The sequence below is a fragment of the Vulpes lagopus genome, chromosome 4 (genome assembly GCF_018345385.1).
Source record: "Vulpes lagopus strain Blue_001 chromosome 4, ASM1834538v1, whole genome shotgun sequence".
NCBI lineage: Eukaryota > Metazoa > Chordata > Mammalia > Carnivora > Canidae > Vulpes > Vulpes lagopus.
This window is the reverse complement of record NC_054827.1, coordinates 152,020,236-152,043,544: the sequence shown is the minus strand read 5'-3', so window position 1 is coordinate 152,043,544 and position 23,309 is coordinate 152,020,236. Positions and strand designations below refer to the sequence as shown.

Below are 23,309 nucleotides of genomic sequence, written 5' to 3'. Positions count from 1 at the left end.
CAGGGACGGAGCCGCCAGGTGAGGGCTTTGGGCTGTTGCTCAGGCTGTGCGCACCCCCACTCGCTGCCGTGGCTGGGGGCAGCACTCGGCCCGCACGAGCCTCAGCCCCGTGGGACAGCCCAGACCCAAGCACCCTCGTCTGGGCCCCCAGCCAGGGAGCAGCAAGGGAGGTTGTCCCAAGGGGAGGGCAGGGAGGGCGGGCGGCCAAGCAGGGCCTGCGGAGGAGGGAGCAGGGGTGCTGGGGCTCCCTGGGGCAGGGGACCGGGCAGCGGGGCTGTGCTGGGGGCTGGGGCTCTTCCCCGAGAGCAGGGGCCGTGCCCGGCTGGGCTGGGGGCTTCCTGTAGCCATAAGCCGCGTAAACGGAACATGCGTCTTTCTACGACTGCCTGTCAGTCCCAGTTCCAGTTGTGAGAACCTTGAGTGTAACGCGGGGACTCGGTGCTGATGCCACGCGGCGTCCGTGTGCTGCGCTCGGGCCGTGCCGTGTCCCTGCCTGCTGGACGCTCGGGCTGAGGGGCCAGTCGCTGTGACCCCGAGACCCAGGCAGAGCGGCTGCCGAGGCCTCACTGGGCCTGTCCTTGCCAGGACGTGCGGTCCCCAGACGGGTCGCCCGCTTCTCTTCCTCAGTCCAGTCTTCGCGTGTGCTCCGGTCGTGCGAACGTCCCCTCAAGTGTTTCTTGGTTTTCCTGGTTCTTCTGCGTTTCGTTAAGTCGCCTACTCCGCTGTGGACTTGGTGCGCCGGGTGGCCTGGCTCTCCGCGAGAGCCGTCCGGGGCCTGCTTGTCCCGAGTCGACGCTCGTCATTATTCGGAGCCTTTGGGTCAAAGTAATTAAAACCATCCTCGCTTCCTCCGGTATCTCAGGAGATCTCCACACCCAAGGTTCTAAACACGTTCTGACGTTCTCTTACGAGCTGTTTTAAAGTTCCCCTTTCTACAGTGAGGTCGTAGGCCAGCAGCGGTGATCGTGGGCGGCAGGGCGGCAGGGCAAGCCTCTCGTCCTCCGGGTGGGCTCCTCCGCATCCCCGGCTCCCCTCCTGCCGAGGACCTTCGCCCGCCTGCGCTCCGTCCGTGCTCGGGTCTGTCCTCGCCATGGCCCTGTCGTCTGTGCTGGTGCCAAAACCACAGTCACATGTTGACTTGCGGATACTCCTAATTTTTCTTCTTCAAAATAATCTTGACTAATCTTGCCTTTTGCTCTTCGAAATAACAATTAGAAACCAACCTGCCACACTGCGTGGGCGACCCACAGAAACCTTTCTGAGAGCGACAGAGGATGGGCTCAGGGTTACTTTGGGAAAAGGTAGCGTTGGCGAAGTCGCCTTCCCTTCCTCCGGGCCCATGCCCATCCGCCAGGTGCTCGTGTCCGACCCGGCGCTCTTGGGTAACACGGCCCCCCCCCCCCCCCCCCCCCCGGCCCGAGTGTCGCTGCGAGAAACAGGGCTTTACCACGACTCTGCGCTCTCTGTTCCTGTTGCTAAGACCACGTTTCTGCCTTGTGTTCCGGGTCATCCCTGCCGGATGCCTCATGCTCTCACTTCCCTCTGCTGTCCCTGTGTTCACCCTTGGTGCCTTTCCTGGCTTCTTGAGTTGAATATCCACGTAGTTCCTAAATATATTCTTTGGTTCTAAGTATTTTTAAATTTTCGTTATGATTTCTTTTTTGACCCATAGGTTATTTCTTAGAAATCTATGTAGAAAATTCTAAACCTCACATCCCACTAAAAAGCTGCAGTAGTCAAGACATTACGTTCGAGGCATTAAGTAGATGAGTGAGTGAGTAGAACAAATTGCAGAAATAGAACAAAGCCTAGAAATAAGCCCTTAGATTTGTAGTATTTGGTTTTCAGTGAAGGAGCCAAGGGAGGGCACTGGGGGCAGGGGGTGGTGGACAGCTGGGCGTCCACACCCTGGACGGATGGACGTCCTCTTCTCGCACCTCGTGTAAGAAGATAAGCCCAGAATATAAGAGTATGTGAAACTTCAAAACTTTTACGGGGAAACACGAGTGAGAGAAAATCTTTAGGGCCTTGGGCTAGGCCGAGAGTTCTCACGTTCAACATAGCCCACGGAAGAAAAACGAGTGGCTTTTGTCAAGTGAAAGGACCGGCCACCGACTGGGAGAAAATACTTGCAAATCACGTCCTGATAAAGGACCTGTGTCTAGAACACGCGTGTCATGTAACTGGGTGAGGAGATAACCCCGCTGAGAGGTGGGTGAACCACGTCCGTGAACGTTGCTCCTGGTTAATAATCACGCGAGAGCTGTTCGGCATCCTGAGTCGTTAGGGAACCGAAACCAAACCGTGATGCCCACGGGGTCGGCTGGGTCAGAGGGCCGGGGCCTGGCGGGGCTGGCGTGGGAGCTGGCAGGAGGGTAAAGGGCTGAGCCGCTCGCGAGAGCTGCGTGGCGAGTCAGACACAAACTAACCCTGCGCGTCTGCGGCTCCCTGCGTGCGTGGAAACAGCCCCGTTGCTCACGGCAGCCAGGCCTCGGGGAGACGGCGTGCGGTCCCCCACGCGGGCGCTGTGGCCAGCGGTGACCGGTGACCGGTGCGGGCGACGGCGTGTCGTGTGATCCGCCGAGACACGGTGTCCCCGGAAGGCCCATCGTAGAGATGGGAGGTGGCTGGGGCGGGACGGGGAGGGCTGGCCGAGGGCCTGACCTAGGACTGGCTGCTGGGGGTCGCGAGCTGCCCCACGCCCCTGGTACTTCCTCCAGGCTGATCTGGTGTAGTTAGGCTGGCGACACATCCGGCACCGCCGTGCCACCGTCCCCGCTGCCCGCACAAGTCCACACAAACCTGAGGGGGGTGAACCCAGCCTCCGGTCCCCCCGCCCCTCCCCTCCCCTAAATCCTGGCCGTCTGGTCCTCGTCCAGCCGGGGACGCAGGCCGCGTGTCTCTGAGCCTCCTGTGGGCCGGCACCCTCTGGCCCCTGCGGCCTCTGCTGGAGCTGCCCTGATTGCCGCCTCGTGGCCTGCGCGGCGCCGCGGGCTCGGACCGGGGCGGCTGTCCCAGGAGCACACGGCCGCCCGTCGTGGGGGTCACGGTGCCTCAGCCTCCCGCCAGTCCGAGCGTGACCCCAGTGCCTTCCGGGTCAGAGACATTTCTCGGGGAGCGTTCTGCTAGGAAGCTCTCTTTCTGGAAGTCTCCTTCACCTGGTTGGCTGGGTCAGCGCGCTTCTGGTTAATAGTTGCCTGGTATTTCGATTTTTTTTTTTTCCAACTTAACTACGACACTCATGTCGGCACGGAACTGAATTTTTTTTAGAAAATCCAATGAGAAAATTTCTTTAACTGACAAGTTATTTTACATTTACCATGATTGGTGGCAATTCTGAATTTATTTGCACTTTGCACTGATAGTTTTTTATCTTCCCCCATTCTTGCCTTCTACTGAACTCGTGTTCTTCAATCTCTTTTTTGCGTCTGTTTAGCAACTACCTGGCAAGTGACAGGCCCTATTTTTATTATTTTAGTGGCTGTGAAATTCTAAAATGAATGTCTACGTTTTTTTAAAGGTCTGATGTTAATGAGTCTCTTGGTTTGCCCCAACAACACGAAGGCCTCGAGGGCCTCGCCCACCTGGGGCCCCGTGCCTGCCTCCCCGACGGGGGTCTTTTTCCTCAGCCGCCCCCTCCTCCCCGGGGTCTGTCTCGCTTACCGTGCTCATCCCTGCGCGTTTCCTGCGGGGCTCCAGGCACCCGCTGCCCCTTCCTGGCGCCTCCCCGCCTTCCCCACGTCTCTGTAGGTGTAGCTTTCCTTTATTTCACTTGTTTTGGATTCTTTGGCTTCCTGAATTTGAGAGTTTACGTCCTCCACCATTTTGATCTTCAGCTGTTACTTCTGTCCCCAGTTCTCCCTTCCTTGAGAACACCTGTCCCAGGTGCGTTACATCCCTCCCTTTTCCCTCTTCTTTGTCTTGTTATTTTAATTGACATCTTGGTCTCTGTATTTCTTTTAGATAATTTCCTCAAGTTGGTTTTTCATGAAATCGGTCTGTCTTCCTCTGTGATTCAGCCACCATGAGGCTTAGAAGGTGTATTTAGTTACCTTTTACACCTGCCTGGTTTTATCCAAAGTGTATTATGTATTTAATTCCTTCTTTTGTATCTCTAGTAATTTTAGACCTACAGATTTTAGTTAATTCCTCTGTTTTGTTTTGTTTTGTTTTGTTTTGAGAGCATGAGGGCAGGGGGCAGGGGCAGAGAGAGAGAGACTCTCAAGCCGACCCCATGCCCAGCGCGGAGCCTGAGCAGGATTCAGTCCCACAAACCTGAGATCATGACCTGAGCTAAAATCAAGAGTCAGACGTGCAGCTAACTGAGGCCCTGGGTGCCCCTCCTCTCTTCATCCTTTTACCTGAATTTTGGGAGGTCTGATTGTGCCTTGTTTTTGTGGCTGTTCCTGGAGAATTACTCGTTCATGAGGGTTCTCTTGAGCCAGGCTGCACGGCCTGGGGTCCTTCTTTGCCTCTGCCGGGCACCCCTGGTCCCCTCTTACTTGGTTACCTCGCGGTCCCTGTCACATGCCACATACTGTGACCCCACTGAATTGTTGATTGTCTGGGAGGTAACTGTGAACTTTCCAACTTTGTGCCTTTGCTTGTGGCTTTTTCCTGAGGCCAGAGTACTTTCTTCTCTCAAGACTCTGCTGTCCTGTTTTTTTGTGTGTGTTTTTAAGATTTTATTTATTTATTTATTCATGAGAGGCACACACAGACAGAGAGGCAGAGACACAGGCAGAGGGAGAAGCAGGCTCCCTGCAGGGAACCTGTTGCGGGACTCAATCCCGGGACTCCAGGGTCAGGGCCTGAGCGGAAGGCAGACGCTCAACTGCTGAGCCACCCAGGGGCCCCTACCGTCTTCTTTCAAGGGCAGTTGTCCTACTGCTTCCTTTACAAAGCCTTCCTCGGTGCATCCGTGCACAGTCAGGGGCGCCTGCCATGCTGGCTCTGCGTCCTTCCTCCTCACGCCGGCAGGTGCTCCTCGCAGCCTGACTGTGTGCGTCCCACCAGCCAGGAGCTCGGGACGGGGCTCAGTCTGTGGCAGTTTACCTCTGAGGCGAGACCAGTGTTGTGTGTACAATGAACAGATAATTCCCAGAGTTACTTTGAAGTACTTGATAAGACAAAATTAACAGCGTTCGATTATGTTTCACAAAACAGTAAACAGATTTTAAGATAATGTGTATGAAATGATGACGTAAAACCCTTTCCCATGGTGTTGAGGCCCAAAGCAACTTCTGATTTCACAAGGTCAGCGATGTCACATCTAACATCTGAGCGAGCCTGCCAGCCATGTCCTCCTCTCACAGGTGAGCATCTGTCTGGAGTGCAACAGCAGCAAACTACGCGGCCTGAAACGGAAGTGGATCCGCTGCTCGGCCCAGGCCACGGTCCTGCACCTGAAGAAGTTCATCGCCAAAAAACTTAACCTTTCGTCTTTCAATGAGGTAGGAGCTACACCAATAGAAACTATAACAAATTGTTTCTCATTTGTAAAAGTGATACTCCTAAAGTTCTTTGTTTTTTTTTTTTTTTTTATATCTTTGTTTGGAGACTTTAAGTCAGAAAAAAAGTCTCCATTTGTTGTGCATGCTCCCTGCCAGTGTGATGGGGCGTGGTGGTGAAGAGCATGGAGGGAAGGCCAGACGCGAGCAGGGGAGCCCCTTACCAGGAGGGACAGCTGGCGGGGCGGCAGGGAGAGGGTGTTCCTTTGGAAGAGAGGCTGTTCTTCGTCATCCACAAATGGATGGACGACTGGCTGGGGGAAGGGTGAATAAGTGGGCAGGTTAGTAAGATACTTTCAGGTATTTGGTGGTAAATGATGGGAATTAAGTGAAAGCCGGAGCCCCTGGTGTGTGCAGGGGGTGGACAGAAGGCTGGGTGAGCCTGTCGGTTCGGGTGTCACTGGGGGGCCCTCCTGAGGTGGCAACGCTACGCTGACATGTGGAGATGGGGCGAGTGCACCTAGCACGTGAGATGGATGTGGATCCGAGGGACCAGAAGGCAGACCATAGTGGGCCACGCGGTGACCCCACCAACACCTACATCCATTTCCTAACAACCAGAACATGTGAATGTGACTTTATTTGAACAAAGGTCTTTGTTGATGTGTCACGAATCTTGAGATCATCCTGGATCATCCAGCTGGGCCCTAAATTCAGTGGCAAAAAGGTCCTTATAAGAGGAGGGCAGACACAGACTTGCCTCAGAGTGTCTTCTCTGACCACAGCAGCACACAGTCGGAGATGGTTACAGGAGGAAACCTGGCAGGTTCACAATACCGTGGAAATTCAATCGCACACTTTTCTTTAAGATTTATTTATTTGAGAGGGAAAAAGTATGAGAGAGAGAGAGAGCGCGCACACGAGTGCGGGGAGGGGCAGAGGGAGAAGCAGGCTCCTCACTGAGCGGGGAGCCCGATGTGGGGCTCGTCCCAGGACCCGGGGATCAGGACCTGAGCAGACTCCTGGCAGCCCCCAGGCGCCACTAAACAACACACTTTTAAACAACTAACGGATCCAAGAGAAATTGGAGAATACTTAGAGACAAATAAAAATGAAAAAACGACTTACCAACCTGTAGGTTACAGTAAAAGCAATGCTAAGGGGGGAGTTTATAACCATAAATACATTAAAAACAAGAAAGGTCTCATCAACAACATAGAACTAGAAAAAGAACAAAGCTTTGCACCCAAAGCCAGCAGAAGGAAGGAAATAGTAAAGATCAAAGCAGAGATAAATGGAATCGAGAACAGAATACAATAGAGAAATTCAATTCTTTGGAAAGGTCAATAAACCAGCTGAGGGGGCTCAGTCGGTTAAGCCTCCGACTTTTGATTTCAGCTCCAGTCATGATCTCAGGTTGTGAACCCAGCCGCGGGGTGCCGTGTGCTCAGTGCGGAGTCTGCTTGTCCTCCAGCTTGTCCCCCAGCTTGTGTGCACTGTCTTTCAAATAAACAAAATCTTTAAAGAACATATTATTTTAAAGTTTTGACAAACTTCTAGATAATGGACTAAGAAAAAAGACTAAAATCTGAAATGAAAGCAGAGGCATTGTTACTGATTGTGCAGAAATAGAAAGGGTCGTCAGAGCGTCCCGTGAACAGCTGAACGCCAGCACGTGGGATAACTGGGATGAGGGGACGCAGGGCTGCAAACACAGAACCTCCGAGACCGAGTCACGGGGACACCGGGTGTGAACAGGCCTACGACTGGTACGGAGCCCGGATCAGGATCCGACACCGCCCCGCGGAGGAGAGCCCAGGACCTGCCGGCTTCGCAGGTGGTTCTCCCAACGTCCTTGCCAACTCTTCCCAACTCTTCCCAAAGCCTGAGGGGGAGAGAAGCTTCCTGACTCATTCTGGGAGGCCAGCGTCAGCCGGGTTCCAAAGCCACACGGAGACACCGTCCGAAAGGAAAACCGGAGCCCGACATCCGTGACCGCCTCCCAGCACCTGGGGTAGCGGCAGGTCCAGAGGGCTGTACCCCACGACCAAGGGGGACTCTTCCTGGAACGCCGGCGCGGGCGGGCGGGACACGGATCATGTGACACGCGCATCGGAGAGTGGAGGGGGGACCCCGGATCGTCACTGCTGAGGCCCGTCTCCAGGCCTGTGACCACTCAGCACGCGTCCACATAAAAACACCCCACGAAGCAGGGACGCAAGGGAAGCACCTGCGCAGACTAAAGCACTTAGAAGACCCCGGGAGACGTCCCTACGCGACGTGAGACTGAACGCGTCTCCTCTGAGATGAGGAGCAAGGTGGGGATGCTGCTGCCACCACCTCCGTTCCACGCGGTCCTGGGAGTCCTGCTGGGAGCGGGCAGGGGAGGGGTTCCACGTGGGAGATGCAGGAGTGAGCGTCCCTCTCTTTGCCGATGATGTGATCTTAATGTGGAAAATCCCAAAGAGGTGGAGGTCGTGGTGTCACCTGCCTGCCGTTCCGCTGCCCGCCCGCTCCAGCCACGCTCTCCGCCCTCGCCCACCCGCTGTCGGCCCAGAAAATGCTAACAGAGCCGTGCTGGGGGCTTTTGGAGGAACTGCGCAGCCTGTCAGCCGCCTGACCCTCTACGACAGTGCTTGTACGCCCGGGGTGGCCGCAGATCTGAGGCCAGGGCACCCGGGAGAGCCTACCTCGGACCTAAGCAGCTGGCTGACCGTCTAAAAGGCCGAGATGTGGTGGTTATTCCAGCAGGAGTCCCAGGAAAAACCAGGCCTGCCACAGGGTGACCTGGTCAGCACCGGTGCCCCAGTTGTGGTTGCCGTGCCTGCCGCCTGCCGCCTGCACCCAGCCCTGACCTGAGGCCGCGAGCTACATCACTGCAAATCCGCTAAACTCCACCATCCCAATCGCAACAAAAGTTTTCAAGAAACACAGAACATAGAACCCCAATAAAATCTTCAAGGTGACGACCTTGGACATTGTCAGAGTCAGCACTTTGATTGTAGAGCTGAAGGGTTTGGATCCCGCTTGACTCAACGTTCCTGTTATTGGCTCGTTGGTGGCCATGCTGGAGAGACTGTCGTCCCCCGATCTCTCAGAGTACCCTCAAAGTGGACCTTCCTCAGGACTAGCTGACGGCTGTTCCCTGGGCAATCCAGGAGGCCAGCACGGAGGTGGTGAAGGCCAAAGCGGGAGCAGGCGCTGCCACCTTGTCCATGGCATATGCTGGAGCCTGCTTTGTCTTCTCCCTTGTGGGTGCAACGAACAGAAAGGAGGGAGTTGTTCAGTGTTCCTTCGGTAAGTTCCGGGAAGCAGACCACCTCTTGCTCCACACCGTCGCTGCTGGGGTCAAGGGCATGGAGCAGAATCTAGGCGTCGGCAAGCTCTCCCCTTTCAAAGACAAGATGATAGCAGAAGCCATCCCTAACTTAGGAGGCATGTGGCCCTGTAAAGCCATCTTATGCCCCTTGTGTTTCAGTTGCGTTCACCACGAGTGTCATGTTTGGGTCGCTGTCCCTTTCAAATTGTGGGTCCGTCTATGGGTGCATCAATAAAAGGAGGCTTTTTCTTTAAAAAAAAAAAAAAAAAAAGGAAATCCCAAAGATGACACACAGACACGTTACAACTACTAAACGAATTCAGCAAGATAGCAAGACAAAAGTCAACACAAAAATCAGCTGCATTTCTGTAGATTAGTAATGAGTAATCTGAAAAGGAAATTATAAAAAAACAATTCAATTTACAATCACATCAAAAAGAATAAAATGCTTAGGAATTAACCAAGAAGGTGAAAGACTAGTACAATGAAAACTACAAAAATTACTGAAAGGAATTAAAGAAGGCATAAATAAATGGAAACGGGCAGCCTGGGTGGCGCCGCGGTTTAGCATCAACCTTCAGCCCAGGGCGTGATCCTGGAGACCCGGGATCGCGTCCCGCGTCGGGGTCCCTGCATGGAGCCTGCTTCTCCCTCTGCCTGTGTCTCTGCCTCTCTCTCTCCCTCTCTCTCTGTGTCTCTCATGAATAAATAAATAAAAATCTTTATAAATAAACGAACAAACAAATAGAAACATGTCCCAAGTTCACGGATTGGAAGACTTAATGTTGTTAAAATGTCAATACTACCTAAGCCATCTATAGTCAAAGCTATCTCTATCAAAATCCCAATGATATATTTTGCAGAAATTTAAAAACCCATCCTAAATTTTATATGAAATCTCAGGGGACCCCAAGTTGCTGAAATAATCTTGAAAAAGAACATAACTGAAGGACCTACACTTCCTAATTTCAGGTTTTACTATGAAGCTACGCTAATCAAAAAGTGTGATATTGGCATAAAGGCAGCCCTCTAGATCAATGGAGATGAATAGAGAGCCCAGAAATGGACCCTCACGTAGGTGGTCAAGTGATGTTCAACAAGGGTGCCAAGACCACTTAATGGGGAAAGGACAGGCTTTTCAACAAACTGCTGGGGAGACTGCACATCAGCATGCAGAAGAATGACATTGGACCCCTGCCTCACACCACGTGCAGAAGTTGAAGTAGATCAGGGACCTAAATGTCAGACCTAAAACAATGAAACTATAAAATAAAAAAAAATAAAAACAAAAAAAAAGGGATCCCTGGGTGGTGCAGCGATTTAGCACCTGCCTTTGGCCCAGGGCACAATCCTGGAGACCCGGGATCGAATCCCATGTCGGGCTCCCGGTGCATGGAGCCTGCTTCTCCCTCTGCCTATGTCTCTGGCTCTCTCTCTCTCTCTGTGACTGTCATAAATAAATAAAATAAAAAAAAAAATAAAAAATAAAACAATGAAATTCTTAGAAGAAAACATAGGACAAAAGCTTCAGGACACTGGATTTGGCAATGATTTCTTGGCTAGGGCAGCAAAGGCACAGTCAACAAAAGAAAAAAGCAGACAAATTGGACTTTTTGAAAATAAAAAAAATTTTGTACAGAATGTGAGAAATTATTTGCAAGCCATACATCTGATAAGGGGTTACTATCCAGAGTATATAGAGACTCCTAAAATGTAGTGTAAAAGAAACCAAACAACCTGCTTTAACAGTGGGCAAAGGACTTAGACATTTCTCCCAAGAAGGCACACACAGCCAGTAGCTGTGAAAGGATGCTCAGTGTCACTGTCATTACTGGGAACCACCTCATAACCTACAGGGATGGCTACTGTAAAAAAAATAAATAAATAAATAACAAGAAGATAAAAATGGCAAGGATGTGAGGAAACTGGAACCCTGTGCACCATGGAGGGGGGCAAGGGGTGTTAACAGGGTGCAGCCACCGTGGAAGACAGCGTGGACGGGCCTCAAAAACGCACAGAATTACCACATGGCCCAGCCCTTCCAGGTCTGGGCAGGTTCCCAGAGCCGAGGGCAGGGCCCCCACGGTCACGGCCGCTGAGATGTGGAAGCACCCACGTGTCCAGGGATGGGTGGGCAGATGGATGAACAGGTGGGTGGATGGATGGATGGATGGATGGATGGATGGATGGATGGACGGACAGACAAATGGATAATTGGATGGATGAACAGGTGGATGAATAGATGGATGGATGAATGGATGAACAGACGTATGGACGGAGGGATGGACGGATGGATGGATGGATGGATGGACGAGCAGATGGATGATGGATGGACGGACGGATGGAATGATAAACACAATCCATACGAGGAGTGTTACTCAGCCTTAAGCAGGAAGGAGACTGCCACCTGCCACCACCTGGATGAACCCCGTGGACGCTGCAGAACGGTGCAGTTTCTTACAAAAGTAAATACGCTCTGCCCACGAGGTCCAGCAGTCACACGCCTTGGTGTTCATCCGAATTAACCGAATCCTTACGTCCACACCAACAGCCACATGCAGATGTTTATAGCAGTTTTGTTCGTAATTGCCAAACTTGAAAACACCAGGACGTCCTCCAGCATGTGAGCGGATAAATAAACTGTGCTCCGCCCAGACGGTGGGGTGTTACTCATGCTAACGAGAAACGAGCTATCGAGCCACGAAAACCTTAAGCGCATATCACTAAGGGAAAGCAGTCCCCTGATTCCCGCCGTGGGACCTTCTGGAAGAGGCGGACCTCTGGGGACAGTGACAGGGTCAGCGGTGGTCAGGGCTGGGGGGTGAACGGGGGGGGAGGACGGCGGCCTTGGGGCTATGACGCCGCGCCCTGGGATACCGCGGGGGGCACCTGCCATGAGTGCGCAGCCCAGGGGGTGACCCTGACGCCGTCTGTGGCCTGGGTGAGGACCACGTGTCTCCATGACACGCCCCCTCCGGTGCGGGTTGGGGGGGATGGGGGCACATGGGAGACCTCTGCACCTCCCTCTCAGTATTGCCCTCACCCTAAAACTGCTCTAAAAATAGTCTTTTTAAAAAATAAAGGAGAAAGACCATCTGAAGAGCCCATTTCCTTTTTCACTGAGGTAAGAGGGACACGCTCGGCCAAGAGTTGGACTGAGGTGGGGAGACAGGTACTGTGGTGACAGCAGCCAAGGGCCTGGGGCAGGGGACCTGGGGGGTGTGAGTCCAGATTCCGGGTGCTTTCCACCCTTGGGTGGGTTGGGGCGGGGCCTTCCAAGCACTCCCACCTGTGCCACCTGGAAATAGGACCCGTCACCCGCAGGCGACACGTTGTGTGCCCCTGGCTGGCAGGCGCAGTGTTGGGGCCAGGCGTGCTGAGCGCCGTGCTCTGGGCGCCCTGACTGAAGCCTTCTTCTCCCGCCAGCTGGACATTTTATGCAATGAGGAAATCCTGGGCAAGGACCACACACTCAAATTTGTGGTTGTCACGAGATGGAGATTCAAGGTGAGACCCGTCACTTTGTAAAGATTGGGTTCTTGGGGGGATCCCTGGGTGGCTCAGCGGTTTAGCGCCTGCCTTTGGCCCAGGGCGCTATCCTGGAGACCCGGGATCGAGTCCCACGTCGGGCTCCCGGCATGGAGCCTGCTTCTCCCTCTGCCTGTGTCTCTGCCTCTCTCTCTCTCTCCCTATGTCTATCATAAATAAATAAATCTTTAAAAAAAAAAAAAAAGAAAGATTGGGTTGTTGGGTTGTCAGAATCCGGAAACTACTTTTCTCTGCATATTTCCAACAAAGAACTTAGAAGTAACAACTCTGTGACAGGATGGTTCTAGATCATCAGTCCAGAGCCCGTGTGGCTGGGGTCCTCCTGGCCAAGGTGGCCACCCCGTGGTCCGCTGCTGCACCCAGAGGGTGCCCGAAAGCCTTCGGGTGCCCCCCTGAAGCAGGAGGCAGATGGCGGGACCCCCGACTTGGGGGGCAGCCCAGAGCAGCAGGACCCTGAGGGGACGGGCGGGACCAGGTGGGGCGCAGGTGTGCGTAGGCCCGGGGCCCGTCCCCGCGGCTGGCCGTCGTGATGGGCCCCGTGCTCTGACTTTGTCTTGCAGAAGGCACCGCTCCTGCTGCACTACAGACCCAAGATGGACCTGCTCTGAGCGCGCCCCGTGCCGGGCCCGCTGCACGCGGGTGTCGCCTGCGGTGTCGCGGGACCAGATTCCTGAATAGAGTATTTATAACTTTTGTATGAGAGAATTCACACTCGACAAGACACTACCAGCACCACGGTTACAAGACGACGAAACACTTCACAGTCTCAGCGGCCGGAGAGGCGCCTCTCGCAGACTAGATGGTAAACACAGTGGCCACGCGACCTGTGCTTGCTTCCTGGGCCTTGAAAATCTGGTCATTTCCGTTTAGTTTATGAATTTGGGTTCACGATAATCCTCAAAAATACTTGTACGTTTATTGAACCCTTCCTAAGTTATTGAAAAAAATATCTCTTCTTGGTGAATGACGATATTTATGTTGCCTTTAGCTTCCTGAAGACTTAGAAGGTATATAAATGGTTAATTTAAAAGCATTCCATTAATACTATGAGTCAGCCACGGGGTTTCGTTTTCCACGTTAGGAGCCACGTCAGCCCGCCGCTGCCCCGCCTCGCCGGCGCCTGGGCCCTGAGGACGCGCGGCGGCCCTGGCAGAGGCCGGGAGGGTCCCCTGCCCCCCGGACGCGGTCGGGCTGGCGCGGCCCACAGGGCCCGGGCTGCCTTGGCTGGCTGGGCGCCGGCCTGCAGAGCCACCCGCGTCCTCGGACGGTGTGAGGGCCCCGGTGGCTCAGGGCTCCCGCTTAGCCTCCCTGCTTGGCTCCGCCCGCGCTCACCGGGCCGGACAGGGTGGTGGCCCGGGGCTCTCCTAGGAAGGCACGTGGGTCGGGCGGCACGTCCGCGGGCTCCGGCGGGGCCTGCGCTTGCCTTCGCGGTCCTCGATGGGCCGGCGCGGCCGTGGCAGGCAGCACACTCCCGGTCCACCCCTTTCTCCTCGCAGATGTTCATATTTTTGTGGAATTAGTGAATAAACTCTGCCAGCACCTCAGTATTCGTCCCTTTAAAGCAGTAACTTGGAGCGTGGGAGGGCGGGAGGAGAAGCGCTTTCCGGGCCGCGAGTGTCGCCCTGGGGTCCGCGGGCTCGCCGCCCCTCCCGCCCCGTGTTCGGGAGCGTGTCGCCGTCCTGCCGCCCGACAGCGAGGGTTGGGTCTCTGCTGCCCCCTTCGTAGACGTCAGCGTCGGGAGCAGCCACGACCGGGCCTGGCCTCGGGGACGGGAGAGCCGCCCGGGCGCGCGCAGGCGGGTGTGACGCGGGGTCGGACCGGGCTCGAGCGCAGCGGCGTGGGGGCCGCGTCGTGCTTCGGGCCGCCCCGCGGGTCCAGCGAGCGCACGCGTGAGTGACTCGCACCGTCTACCTCAGCACACACACTACTGCCGAGCGCCGCGCAGGCCGCGCGTGCCTCGGTGCGGGCTGGGGCGCCCGCGTCCACACCCACAGAGCCGCCCTGCGGTCCGATCAGCCGCGGGACCGCCGGAGGATCCCCTGACACGTATTTGTGACTTTGTAGCTATCTTTGCAATCACTTGAATTTGCTATGGTGCTAAGTGGACGCATTCGGACACGGAGGTGGCGACGGAGCCAGGGCTGGCGCCGCCGGCTGGCCGCTGGCCCTCCTGTGACCCCCTTTGTAACCGTGTTAACCCGACGAAACCTCAGCAGCAGACATACCTATTTTTCTAAGATTCCTCGCGCAGACTGTCTTCACGGCAGGACGGCCCCGGGCGGCTCCGGGGCCCCTTCCCGCTGGCCCGCTCTCAGTCCACGCCGAAAGGCTGAATTTGGTTTTTCCCGGCATGAGCGCCAGGATCGGTTAGGGCCGGGTCCTCCCGGGTTTCTTTGTTGACAGATGGAGTTCCTGTGAAGTGGTTTCCACGACGGTTTCCGCTGGTAAAACAAGTGCTGTCCGGTCACCTTCTTCCCATCTCACCGTCACCGCAGTGGGACGCGCTGCCCAGCACACGGTCTCACTAAATGCAGTTTTCATGAAGATAGAAAATTCAGATAGAATATATAATATTGAATTTAAGATTTGGGGGGTTAAAAAAAGAAAACTTAACTTTATAAAATTATTTATTCTATTTTAAGCCTTCTATCATATTTTCCCATCCGATTGTTTGGTTTCTGTGGTCCAGCTTTATTTACAGGCATATAAAATGAAATTGTGACATGTTTTGCAAGCTTCTTCCTTTTACTTTGAGTAGCTTTTAATTTGTATGTTTTTGTTCTGTATAGATGAAGAGCATCGTTTATGCTTTTGTGCAATAGGTTCCGGATGCATTGATCAGACATCTGCCTAAACTGTAACGTCACATCTCTTCTGCTGAATCGAAAGAGAATGTAGGTGGGATCCCAGTGTGTGTACATTCAGCTCTTTGGGTTTTCCTTTTCCGTTGCTGTTCTAAGAACAAGAGTGCTGTTTGGGGATGGTTTGTGTGTGTGCCCTGCGCGGCGGGGCGGCCGGGCAGGCGGCCGTGGACACCGGCCCTGCGTGCTCACGGCCCTGGAGGCACCGCCGCGTGTCGGCCACGGACAGGACGGTGCTGCTTCCCTCGGGGCTCCTGGGCCCTCTGAAGCCTCCTTGTGGCGAAGTCTTTACAAATTCGTTTCGTTTTTTCCCTCGAAGTGCACAGGAGGGCGTTTTACAGCAATTTAAAATGTGTCATTGGATCGATTGTTCTAGGAACGAGCCAGCTGATTTCTGCTTCACGTGTGAGTATCAGGTGTGCTCTCAAGACGCTGAAGCAAGCGTAGCGCAGATAGCTGACCCGGGAAAAAGGCGGTTTCTCTGTTTCCTCAGGAAAGCACTTAGCTCCGGCACGTCCGGGGGCTGTAGCCTGAAAGCCAGTGAGCTGCTCTGCCTTGGTGTCCAAACAGACGACCCAAGTTGGGATCCGTAGCTTAGGAAACCCGGTACTCGGGCTAGCCGTAACCTTTACGAAGATCCCGTCCCTGCCAGGCAGAGACAGGTGTCCCACCGAGGAGGCTGCCCGCGCCGCCGCCCGCCCACCGTCGCCTGCACCGCGTGTGGCTCCCGTGTCCACGAGCGCATCTGAAGGATGGACTGAAGGTTGAGTGTCCCCCAAGGTGTGTGTAGTGTTAGTGTAAATGTCTGTTCCAACAGCTTAATTGGGTTTAAGAAAACCATCCTCTCCCCGAGTGACGTAGGGTTCAGGGCTGTGAGCCGCCAGTAACCTGATCGTCACATGTGGCAACATGGACGCTGTCGCGGTTTACTGAGATGACAATGCAGATACATATTTTTGACTGTTTAATTTGAAAGTTTACATTTTTTATGCTTTGTGTTGGTGTGTAATTTTTGTACTATTGGTGGCTAGTTTTTGTCTAAACTCTTTTTTGGAATATTGCTTAAATGTTTTGATTTTATGATAGTGAAGCTTGTACTCAGTGTTTTGCCAATTAATATTATATGCTTGTAATAAAAGCAAAAGAAAACTTACCTACAAATTTTTCAGGCTGGAAATTGATCATCTAAAATACTTGTCTTTGGGTTTGGGGTTTTTTGTTTGTTTGTGTTTTGTCCTGTACGTGTGTATATGATGTAACATTTGAAAGAGCGTGGGCTGCAAGGGCTGCGAGGGCTGCGAGGGCTGCTAGAGCTGCGAGGGCTGCGTGGGCTGCGTGGGCTGCTAGGGCTGCGAGGGCTGCGTGGGCTGCGTGGGCTGCGAGGGCTGCGAGGGCTGCTAGAGCTGCGAGGGCTGCTAGGGCTGCGTGGGCTGCGAGGGCTGCTAGGGCTGCGAGGGCTGCGAGGGCTGCGAGGCACAGGGTCTGAGCGGCACCGTCGGCGTTGGTACAGCGCCCGTCATGCCACACGCTGTCCTCTGGGTCACCCTGCCCTGGGCCCACGCAGACTGGTCACCGAGTAACTGCTTCGCGAGGCACTTGTATCTTCAGAACTTCGTTTAAAGGGGGCCAGCGTTTGGTACCGAAGCTCTGGCGGGAATGTGGGTAAAGTCCACGCCCTCAGCTGTTTGCTTAGTGAACACTCACTCTGGTGGAGAGCCAGTGACAACACGGTTAGAAAAGAACCTGCTGGTCCCTGGGCTGGGTCAGGCGACAGCACTTCACTTCCCTTGGTCGGATCTCAGCAGAACGGCAAGCGCGCGTCTGTCCGCTCCTGTGCAGGTCAGTGTCCTGGGCGCCCTCGGAGCACGCACGGCTGTTTGCCCAGACGTCAGCTCATCCACTTGTAAAGCAAGGGGAAACAGGATTCGGATTCCAAGCTCAGTCACACCACACGACACTTTATGGGACTTCCTAAACCTCACAGAAACTGAACACATAAAAAATCACAATAAACACCATACGGCAGGGGTAAGAAGCGAACAAACCAAACGCAAAGTCAGTCTGTGAGCGAGCAGTGGAGACGAGGACCCGTGTCCTGAGCCACCCTGGGCACCTGTCCTGAGCCGACATCCGTTGGACGGGGCTCAGTGGCGGGTACCCCTCGCAGTCGCCGTTAATGGGCAGCATCTGGAGTTGACTCTATGCGAAGTCCTCCCTTTTAAAGGAGTTTAACGGTCTTGGGCCGCTGCCGCATCTTCTGGTTCTTTTCTTCTCACGATTTTATTTATTTAAGACAGAGCACGAGTGGGGGCTGGCCAGAGGGAGGGGGACAACAGGCTCCCCCTGAGCAGGGGCCCGACGTGGCCTCGCCCCCAGGGCCCCGGGTCAGGACGAGCTGAGGGCCCACACTTGCCCGCTGAGCCCCAGGCCTCTGCCTGGCCTGGTCGTGCTGGTGACCAGGTCCCGGGGTCGTGAGCCCGTTCTGGTCTTAGGCAGCCCTGGCCTGGGTGGTGGTGTCACTGCTCACCCGGTGACCCCATTTGCCCCTGTGTGTACGTAGGGGATGGTCACGTGTTTGCTCGCAGGGTCTGGCGGCTGAGCAGCCGACCGGGCAGGGGGCCTGTGTCGCCGTCGGGTGGGCGGGAGGCCCTCCGCTTTCTTCCAACTTTCTGGTCCTGAGTCCCCCGGGGCTTGTGTGAGGCCCGCCGGCATCGGGAGCTCTCAGCCCACCGAATGGGTGCTCGTGTGGTGCAGTCGCCTCGGTGTGGGCACCCCGGGCCCAGCAAAGTGCACACGAGATGACCCGTGAGAGGCCCCGGGGGAGGACATGACGCCCAACACGTTATTTTTAAATTTCTGTTATTTATTTTTTAAGATTTAATTTATTCATGAGAGACACAGGGAGGGGGGAGAGAGAGGGAGAGAGGGAGAGGGAGAGGGAGAGGGAGAAGCAGGCTCCATGCAGGGAGCCCGATGTGGGACTTGATCCCGGATCTCCAGGATCACGCCCTGGGCAGAAGGCGGCGCTAAATGGCTGAGCCACCCGGGCTGCCCCCAACACGTTATTCCTTAAAGGTTAAGTAGTGGACAGCAATCTCAGAAATCAGAAAACAGGAGCTGAGAGAACAACGTGATGCTCAAAGTTGTATTTTACAAGTTTCAGGTCCGTAAACTTGGAAGAAAAGTCTCATGTTAAGAAACCGCCTCTTTTACCTGCCTTCGTGGTGTGGGTTCCTTCATCCAAGGACCATGGCCTCATGGGCTGAGTCAGGGCAGGCGACCGTGGTCTCAGGGGCGACGGCAGCCACGCGGCCCGCAGGGTAGGGCTGCACTGCCCATAGGTTAGGGCCCCGCCTCCCGCAGGTTAGGGCCCCGCCCTGGGGCGTCCCCGGCGGCCTGTGGTGCAGGTGCACGACAGCGGCAGGACCCAGAGGCCCCGCCTGCAGCTCAGTTCGAATGCAGGTGCGTGAGGACGGAGCCCCGTGTGAGCTGTCGGGACTGCTCAGTGCGTGAGGCGAGCCGATGCGCGCCAAGGACAGTGCCAGAGCTGGGCACCCCTGCGTACTGATGCAGGCGCCCCCACGGATGTCACGCCGAGGTCACCTGTGCATCCCAGTACCTCACCTGCCGGGCGCAGCTCAGCCCCCACATCGAGGAGCAGGGCCGGGGAGCCCGTGCGGTGGGTGCTGGCCGAGCGACCAGTGCCGGGGCGGGGGGCGGGGGGGGCGCCCCGGCTGCGCCCGAGCTGCTCCGGCTCCTGCGGCGCCACCTTTGCTGGATTTCACCTCGGTCTGAGAAATTGAGGACTTTGGTACACCCATTCCTACGGTTTTGTCTGCACTGGGTGCTGGGGAAGCGGCCCTGCCGCCTCCCCCCGGGGCTGCTCCAGTCCGGGCGCTCAGGCTCCGCTCGGCACAGGCCCCGCGGCCGCCTCCCTCTGCTCCCCGCGGCCGCTCGCTCGCTCCCATAAATAAAAAAAAAAGACTTTTTAAAAAACACCTTTAATCAAATTCTTGAAAGATGAAGAGGTCTGGGCTTTGTCACAGATCGACCAAGAATATGCTGGTGGGAAACGGCGTCTCTCGGGCCTGGGGAGCCTGGGGCACGCAAGCTCGGCAGGGGCCCTGGGTGCTCCTGGCCCCGGGACTGTCCCTGCACTGTCACCTGCAGGGAGGCCAGGACGCAGGCGCAGCCCCATGTCCCCCTGCGCAGAGGTGGACCCGCGTCCTGCTGCCCTCGGTGTGCCCGCTGCTCCCCGGGGCCCAGGGCCGCCTGCGAGCATCCGGTCACACCAGGGACCCCGTGGGTCACGGAATGGCCCCGGGGCCACGTGGGAGCTGCAGGCCCAAGGTTTGGTACAGCAAGTTCCTCCTCACCTACGTGGCAGGTTGGCTTTGACCCCAAGCCCGCCGGGCGGCAGGTGTGCGCGTCTGCCCCGGGCTCCTCCGGGTTCCCACGCGGTTCCTGACCTGTTCACATTCCCCGAGCTCTCACCCGGGCAGGGGTCCAGGCCTCCTGCTCACTGTGGGGCAGAGACACCCTCTGTGGTCAAGTCGGCTCCAAGGGTCACGGGTGGGATTCGGGGGCGTCCACGCCAAGGAGCGAGCCACAGCAATCGTGTCTTCGTGTGCTCGGTGTGCCCCTCTGGGGTTCGCCCTCCGCGCGGGGACCTGGGCCAGGTCGACTGACGAGGACAACTGACTTTGATGGGGGGAGAGACCCTCCCGCAGGCTCCCCCACGCGGGGCTCCCACGGCCGGTCTCACCGCCCTGGGACCCTGACCCGAGCAGAAACCAGGAGTCAGATGCTCAGCCCGCGGCCCCGGGCGCCCTGATGGGGATTACGTCTGCTTTTAAGCACGGGGCTGTGGGGTTTTGATAAATACCTTTTACCACATCGGGAAGTTGCCTTCGATGACAGCTTACCAAATATTTTAATCAGGAACTTGTGTTAATTATTTATTTTTTAAATTGAAAAACTTCAGGGATGTGTGGGGGCTCAGTGGTTGAGCACCTGCCTTTTGGTCAGGACGTGACCCCGGGGTCCTGGGATCGAGTTCCACGTGGGGCTCCCCGTGGGGAGCCTGCTTCTCCCTCTGCCTGTGTCTCTGCCTCTCTCTCTCTCATGAATAAATAAAAAAAATATTTAAATATAAATTAATTAAAAACTTTAAATCAACCTTTTCCTTTGGTTTTGAAGTTCTAACATGAAAATGGATTCATGCAGCCACTACAGTCAGGACACAGGGTGGCTCCTCAGCCGAAAAGACTCCTTGTCTTTTGTCCTTGTCCTTGGTGCTCACCCTCTGTTGCTACGCACGCCCCCACCGGCGCAGCGGCACCCCCGCCTTCTCCACAACCTGGTCCCCACGCCACCTCCAAGTCCCGCGCTGCCGCGTATGTCGGGACCCCCCTTCCAGTTCACCCAAAGCTCATGTGTTTTCAGTTTCCTGTGAATAGAGCCGCTGTGAACATTCAGGTACAGGTTTGCACGTGGACTAAGATTTTGTTTCTCCAGAAGCGGACCCGCTGGTCGTATGCTGTGTGCATCGATCTTCACGAGAAGCTGCCAAGCCCTTTGCCAGAGTAACTGCCCCAGTTTGCGTATCTAGCAGCAAGCTCCGCACGCTCGAGCTGTCCGTGTCCTCCCTGACTTCAGCCACCGTGCAGGCGGGCAGGAGGGCCGCAGTGTGGTTTGAGTTTGCATTTCCCAGATGGCTACTGACGTTGAACATCTCATGCTCATTGTATCCTTTGATGCATCTTTTGCCCACTTTTTTTTTAAGCTTTTATTTATTTATTCATGAGAGACACAGAGAGAGAGAGAGAGAGAGGCAGAGACACAGGCAGAGGGAGAAGCAGGCTCCATGCAGGGAGCCCGACGCGGGACTCGATCCCGGGTCTCCAGGATCACGCTCTGGGCTGAAGGTGTCACTAAACTGCTGAGCCACCTGGGTGCCCCTTTTGCCCACCCTTTTTTTTTTTTTTTTTTTTTTTAATTTATGATAGTCACAGAAAGAGAGAGAGAGAGAGAGGCAGAGACACAGGCGGAGGGAGAAGCAGGCTCCATGCACCGGGAGCCCGATGTAGGATTCGATCCCGGGTCTCCAGGATCGCGCCCTGGGCCAAATGCAGGCGCCAAACCGCTGCACCACCCAGGGATCCCTTTTTTTTTTTTCTTTTTTTTTTCCTTTTGCCCACCCTTAAATCGAAGTGGGTTTTTTTTTCCCTCTCATTGTTGAGTTTCAGAGTTCTTTATATATTCTGAGTACAAGCTTTAAGTTGTATATGTGGTTTGGAAATATTTTCCCCAGTCTTTAGCTTGTGTTTTCATTCTCTTGACACTATCTTTGGCAAAGCAAATGTTTCTAATTTTGATGAGATCCAATCTATCAGTTTTTTTCTTTTATGGATTATTTCATGGATTATGCTTTTGGTGTCCTTTTTAAAACTCTGGCAGATGCCAGGTCATGAATATATCTTTGTTTTCTTGCAAACATTTTATACTTTAATGCTTATTTATATGTGATCCAATTTGAGTTAGTTGTAGGCATAACGTATAGGTCACAGTTCCATTTTTTTTTTGCACATGATGACTAATCATTCCATTACCATTTGTTGAAAAGACTGTCCTTCCTCCACTGGATTGCTTTTGCACTGTTGTCACAGATCAATTGACCATGTGTATTTGGGTCTATTCCAGGACTCTATTCTGATCATTCACCTGTATGTCTTGCCGCTTGTCAGTACCACCTGTCTGAACCGTTGTTGCTTTAGGAAAAGCATTAGAATTGAGTAATCTGGGCAGCCCAGGTGGCTCAGCGGTTTAGCGCTGCCTTCGGCCCAGGGCGCGATCCTGGAGACCCGGGATCGAATCCCACGTCGGGCTCCCCGCATGGAGCCTGCTTCTCCCTCTTCCTGTGTCTCTGCCTCTCTCTCTCTCTCTCTCTCTGTGTGTGTGACTATCACAAATAAATAAAAATTTAAAAAAAAATTGAGTAATCTGGGCAGCCCGGGTGGCTCAGCGGTTTAGCGCCACCTTCAGCCCAGGGCCTGACCCTGGAGACCCAGGATTGAGTCCCGCATCAGGCTCCCTACATGGAGCTTCTCCCTCTGCCTGTGGGTCTGCCTCTCTCTCTCTCTCTCTCTCTCTCTCTGTCTCTTATGAATAAATACATAAAATCTTTTTTAAAAAATAAAATAAATAAAATTGAGTAATCGGATTCATCCACCTTTGTTCTTCTTTATAAAAAATTACTTGAGGGACACCTGAGTGGCTCAGTGGTTGAGCATTTGCCTTCAGCCCAGGGCCTGATCCTGGGGTCCCGGGATCGAGTCCCACATCAGGCTCCCTGCATGGAGCCTGCTTCTCCCTCCTGCCTGGGTTTCTGCCTCCCCCTCTCTCTCTGTGTCTCTCATGAATAAATAAAATCTTTTTTAAAAATTACTTGAGCTATCCTACCTCGATTCCCTTTCATATAAATTTTAGGATCATCTTATCTGTATCTATGCAAATGTCCTACTGAGATTTTTGGAATTATGTTAATTCTATAGATCGTTTGTGGGGAGAGTGATATACCATGTTGAGTCTTCCCATTCATGAGTATGCTGTATCACTATGTAGGTCTTTCATTTTTTTTTTTTAAGATTTTATTTATTTATTCGTGAGAGACACAGAAAGAGAGGCAGGGACACAGGCAGAGGGAGAAGCAGGCTCCCTGCGGGGACCCTGATGCAGGATTTGATCCCAGGACCTTGGGGTCACGCCCTGAGCCCAAGGCAGATGCCCAACCACTGAGTTTCCCAGGTGCCCCTTATGTAGATCTTCTTAAATTTTTTGTCAGTAATTTGTAATTTTCAGCATATGGATCCTATATATGTTTGGTTAGATTTATACCTAAGTCTTTCAATCTGCTCTTTCTTTCTTTCTTTCTTTCAAGGAGGTTATTGTGTTAAATTCCAGTTTCCAATTTTATATTGCTTTTTATTGCTTGTATATAGTAATAAGATTGATTTTTGTGTGTTATCCTGAGCTGATGTTGTAGTTGTTTTAGAATAGTCTGGGATTTTGTATGTACATAATCATATAGTCTGTGTATGCCTGTTTCCAATCTATATTATTTTTATTTCT

General features: G+C 54.1%; 1 protein-coding gene and 1 pseudogene across 3 annotated transcripts in view; both read left to right on the top strand.

The window, feature by feature from the left end:
- Positions 1 to 16,332, top strand: part of PCGF3 (polycomb group ring finger 3) — a 49,595-nt gene extending 33,263 nt beyond the window's left edge. For 2 of the 3 annotated variants that reach the window (XM_041751631.1, XM_041751633.1), the window contains 3 exons: positions 5,316 to 5,453; positions 12,196 to 12,276; positions 12,879 to 16,332. In XM_041751631.1, coding sequence (XP_041607565.1) covers positions 5,316 to 5,453; positions 12,196 to 12,276; positions 12,879 to 12,926 — 267 coding nt within the window. In that variant the 3' untranslated portion in view covers positions 12,927 to 16,332. The remainder of the gene's footprint in view (positions 1 to 5,315; positions 5,454 to 12,195; positions 12,277 to 12,878) is intronic. The other variant, XM_041751632.1, reaches the window with a different exon arrangement.
- On the top strand, positions 5,460 to 9,243 carry LOC121489117 (annotated as a pseudogene).
- Positions 16,333 to 23,309: the final 6,977 nt, after the last annotated feature.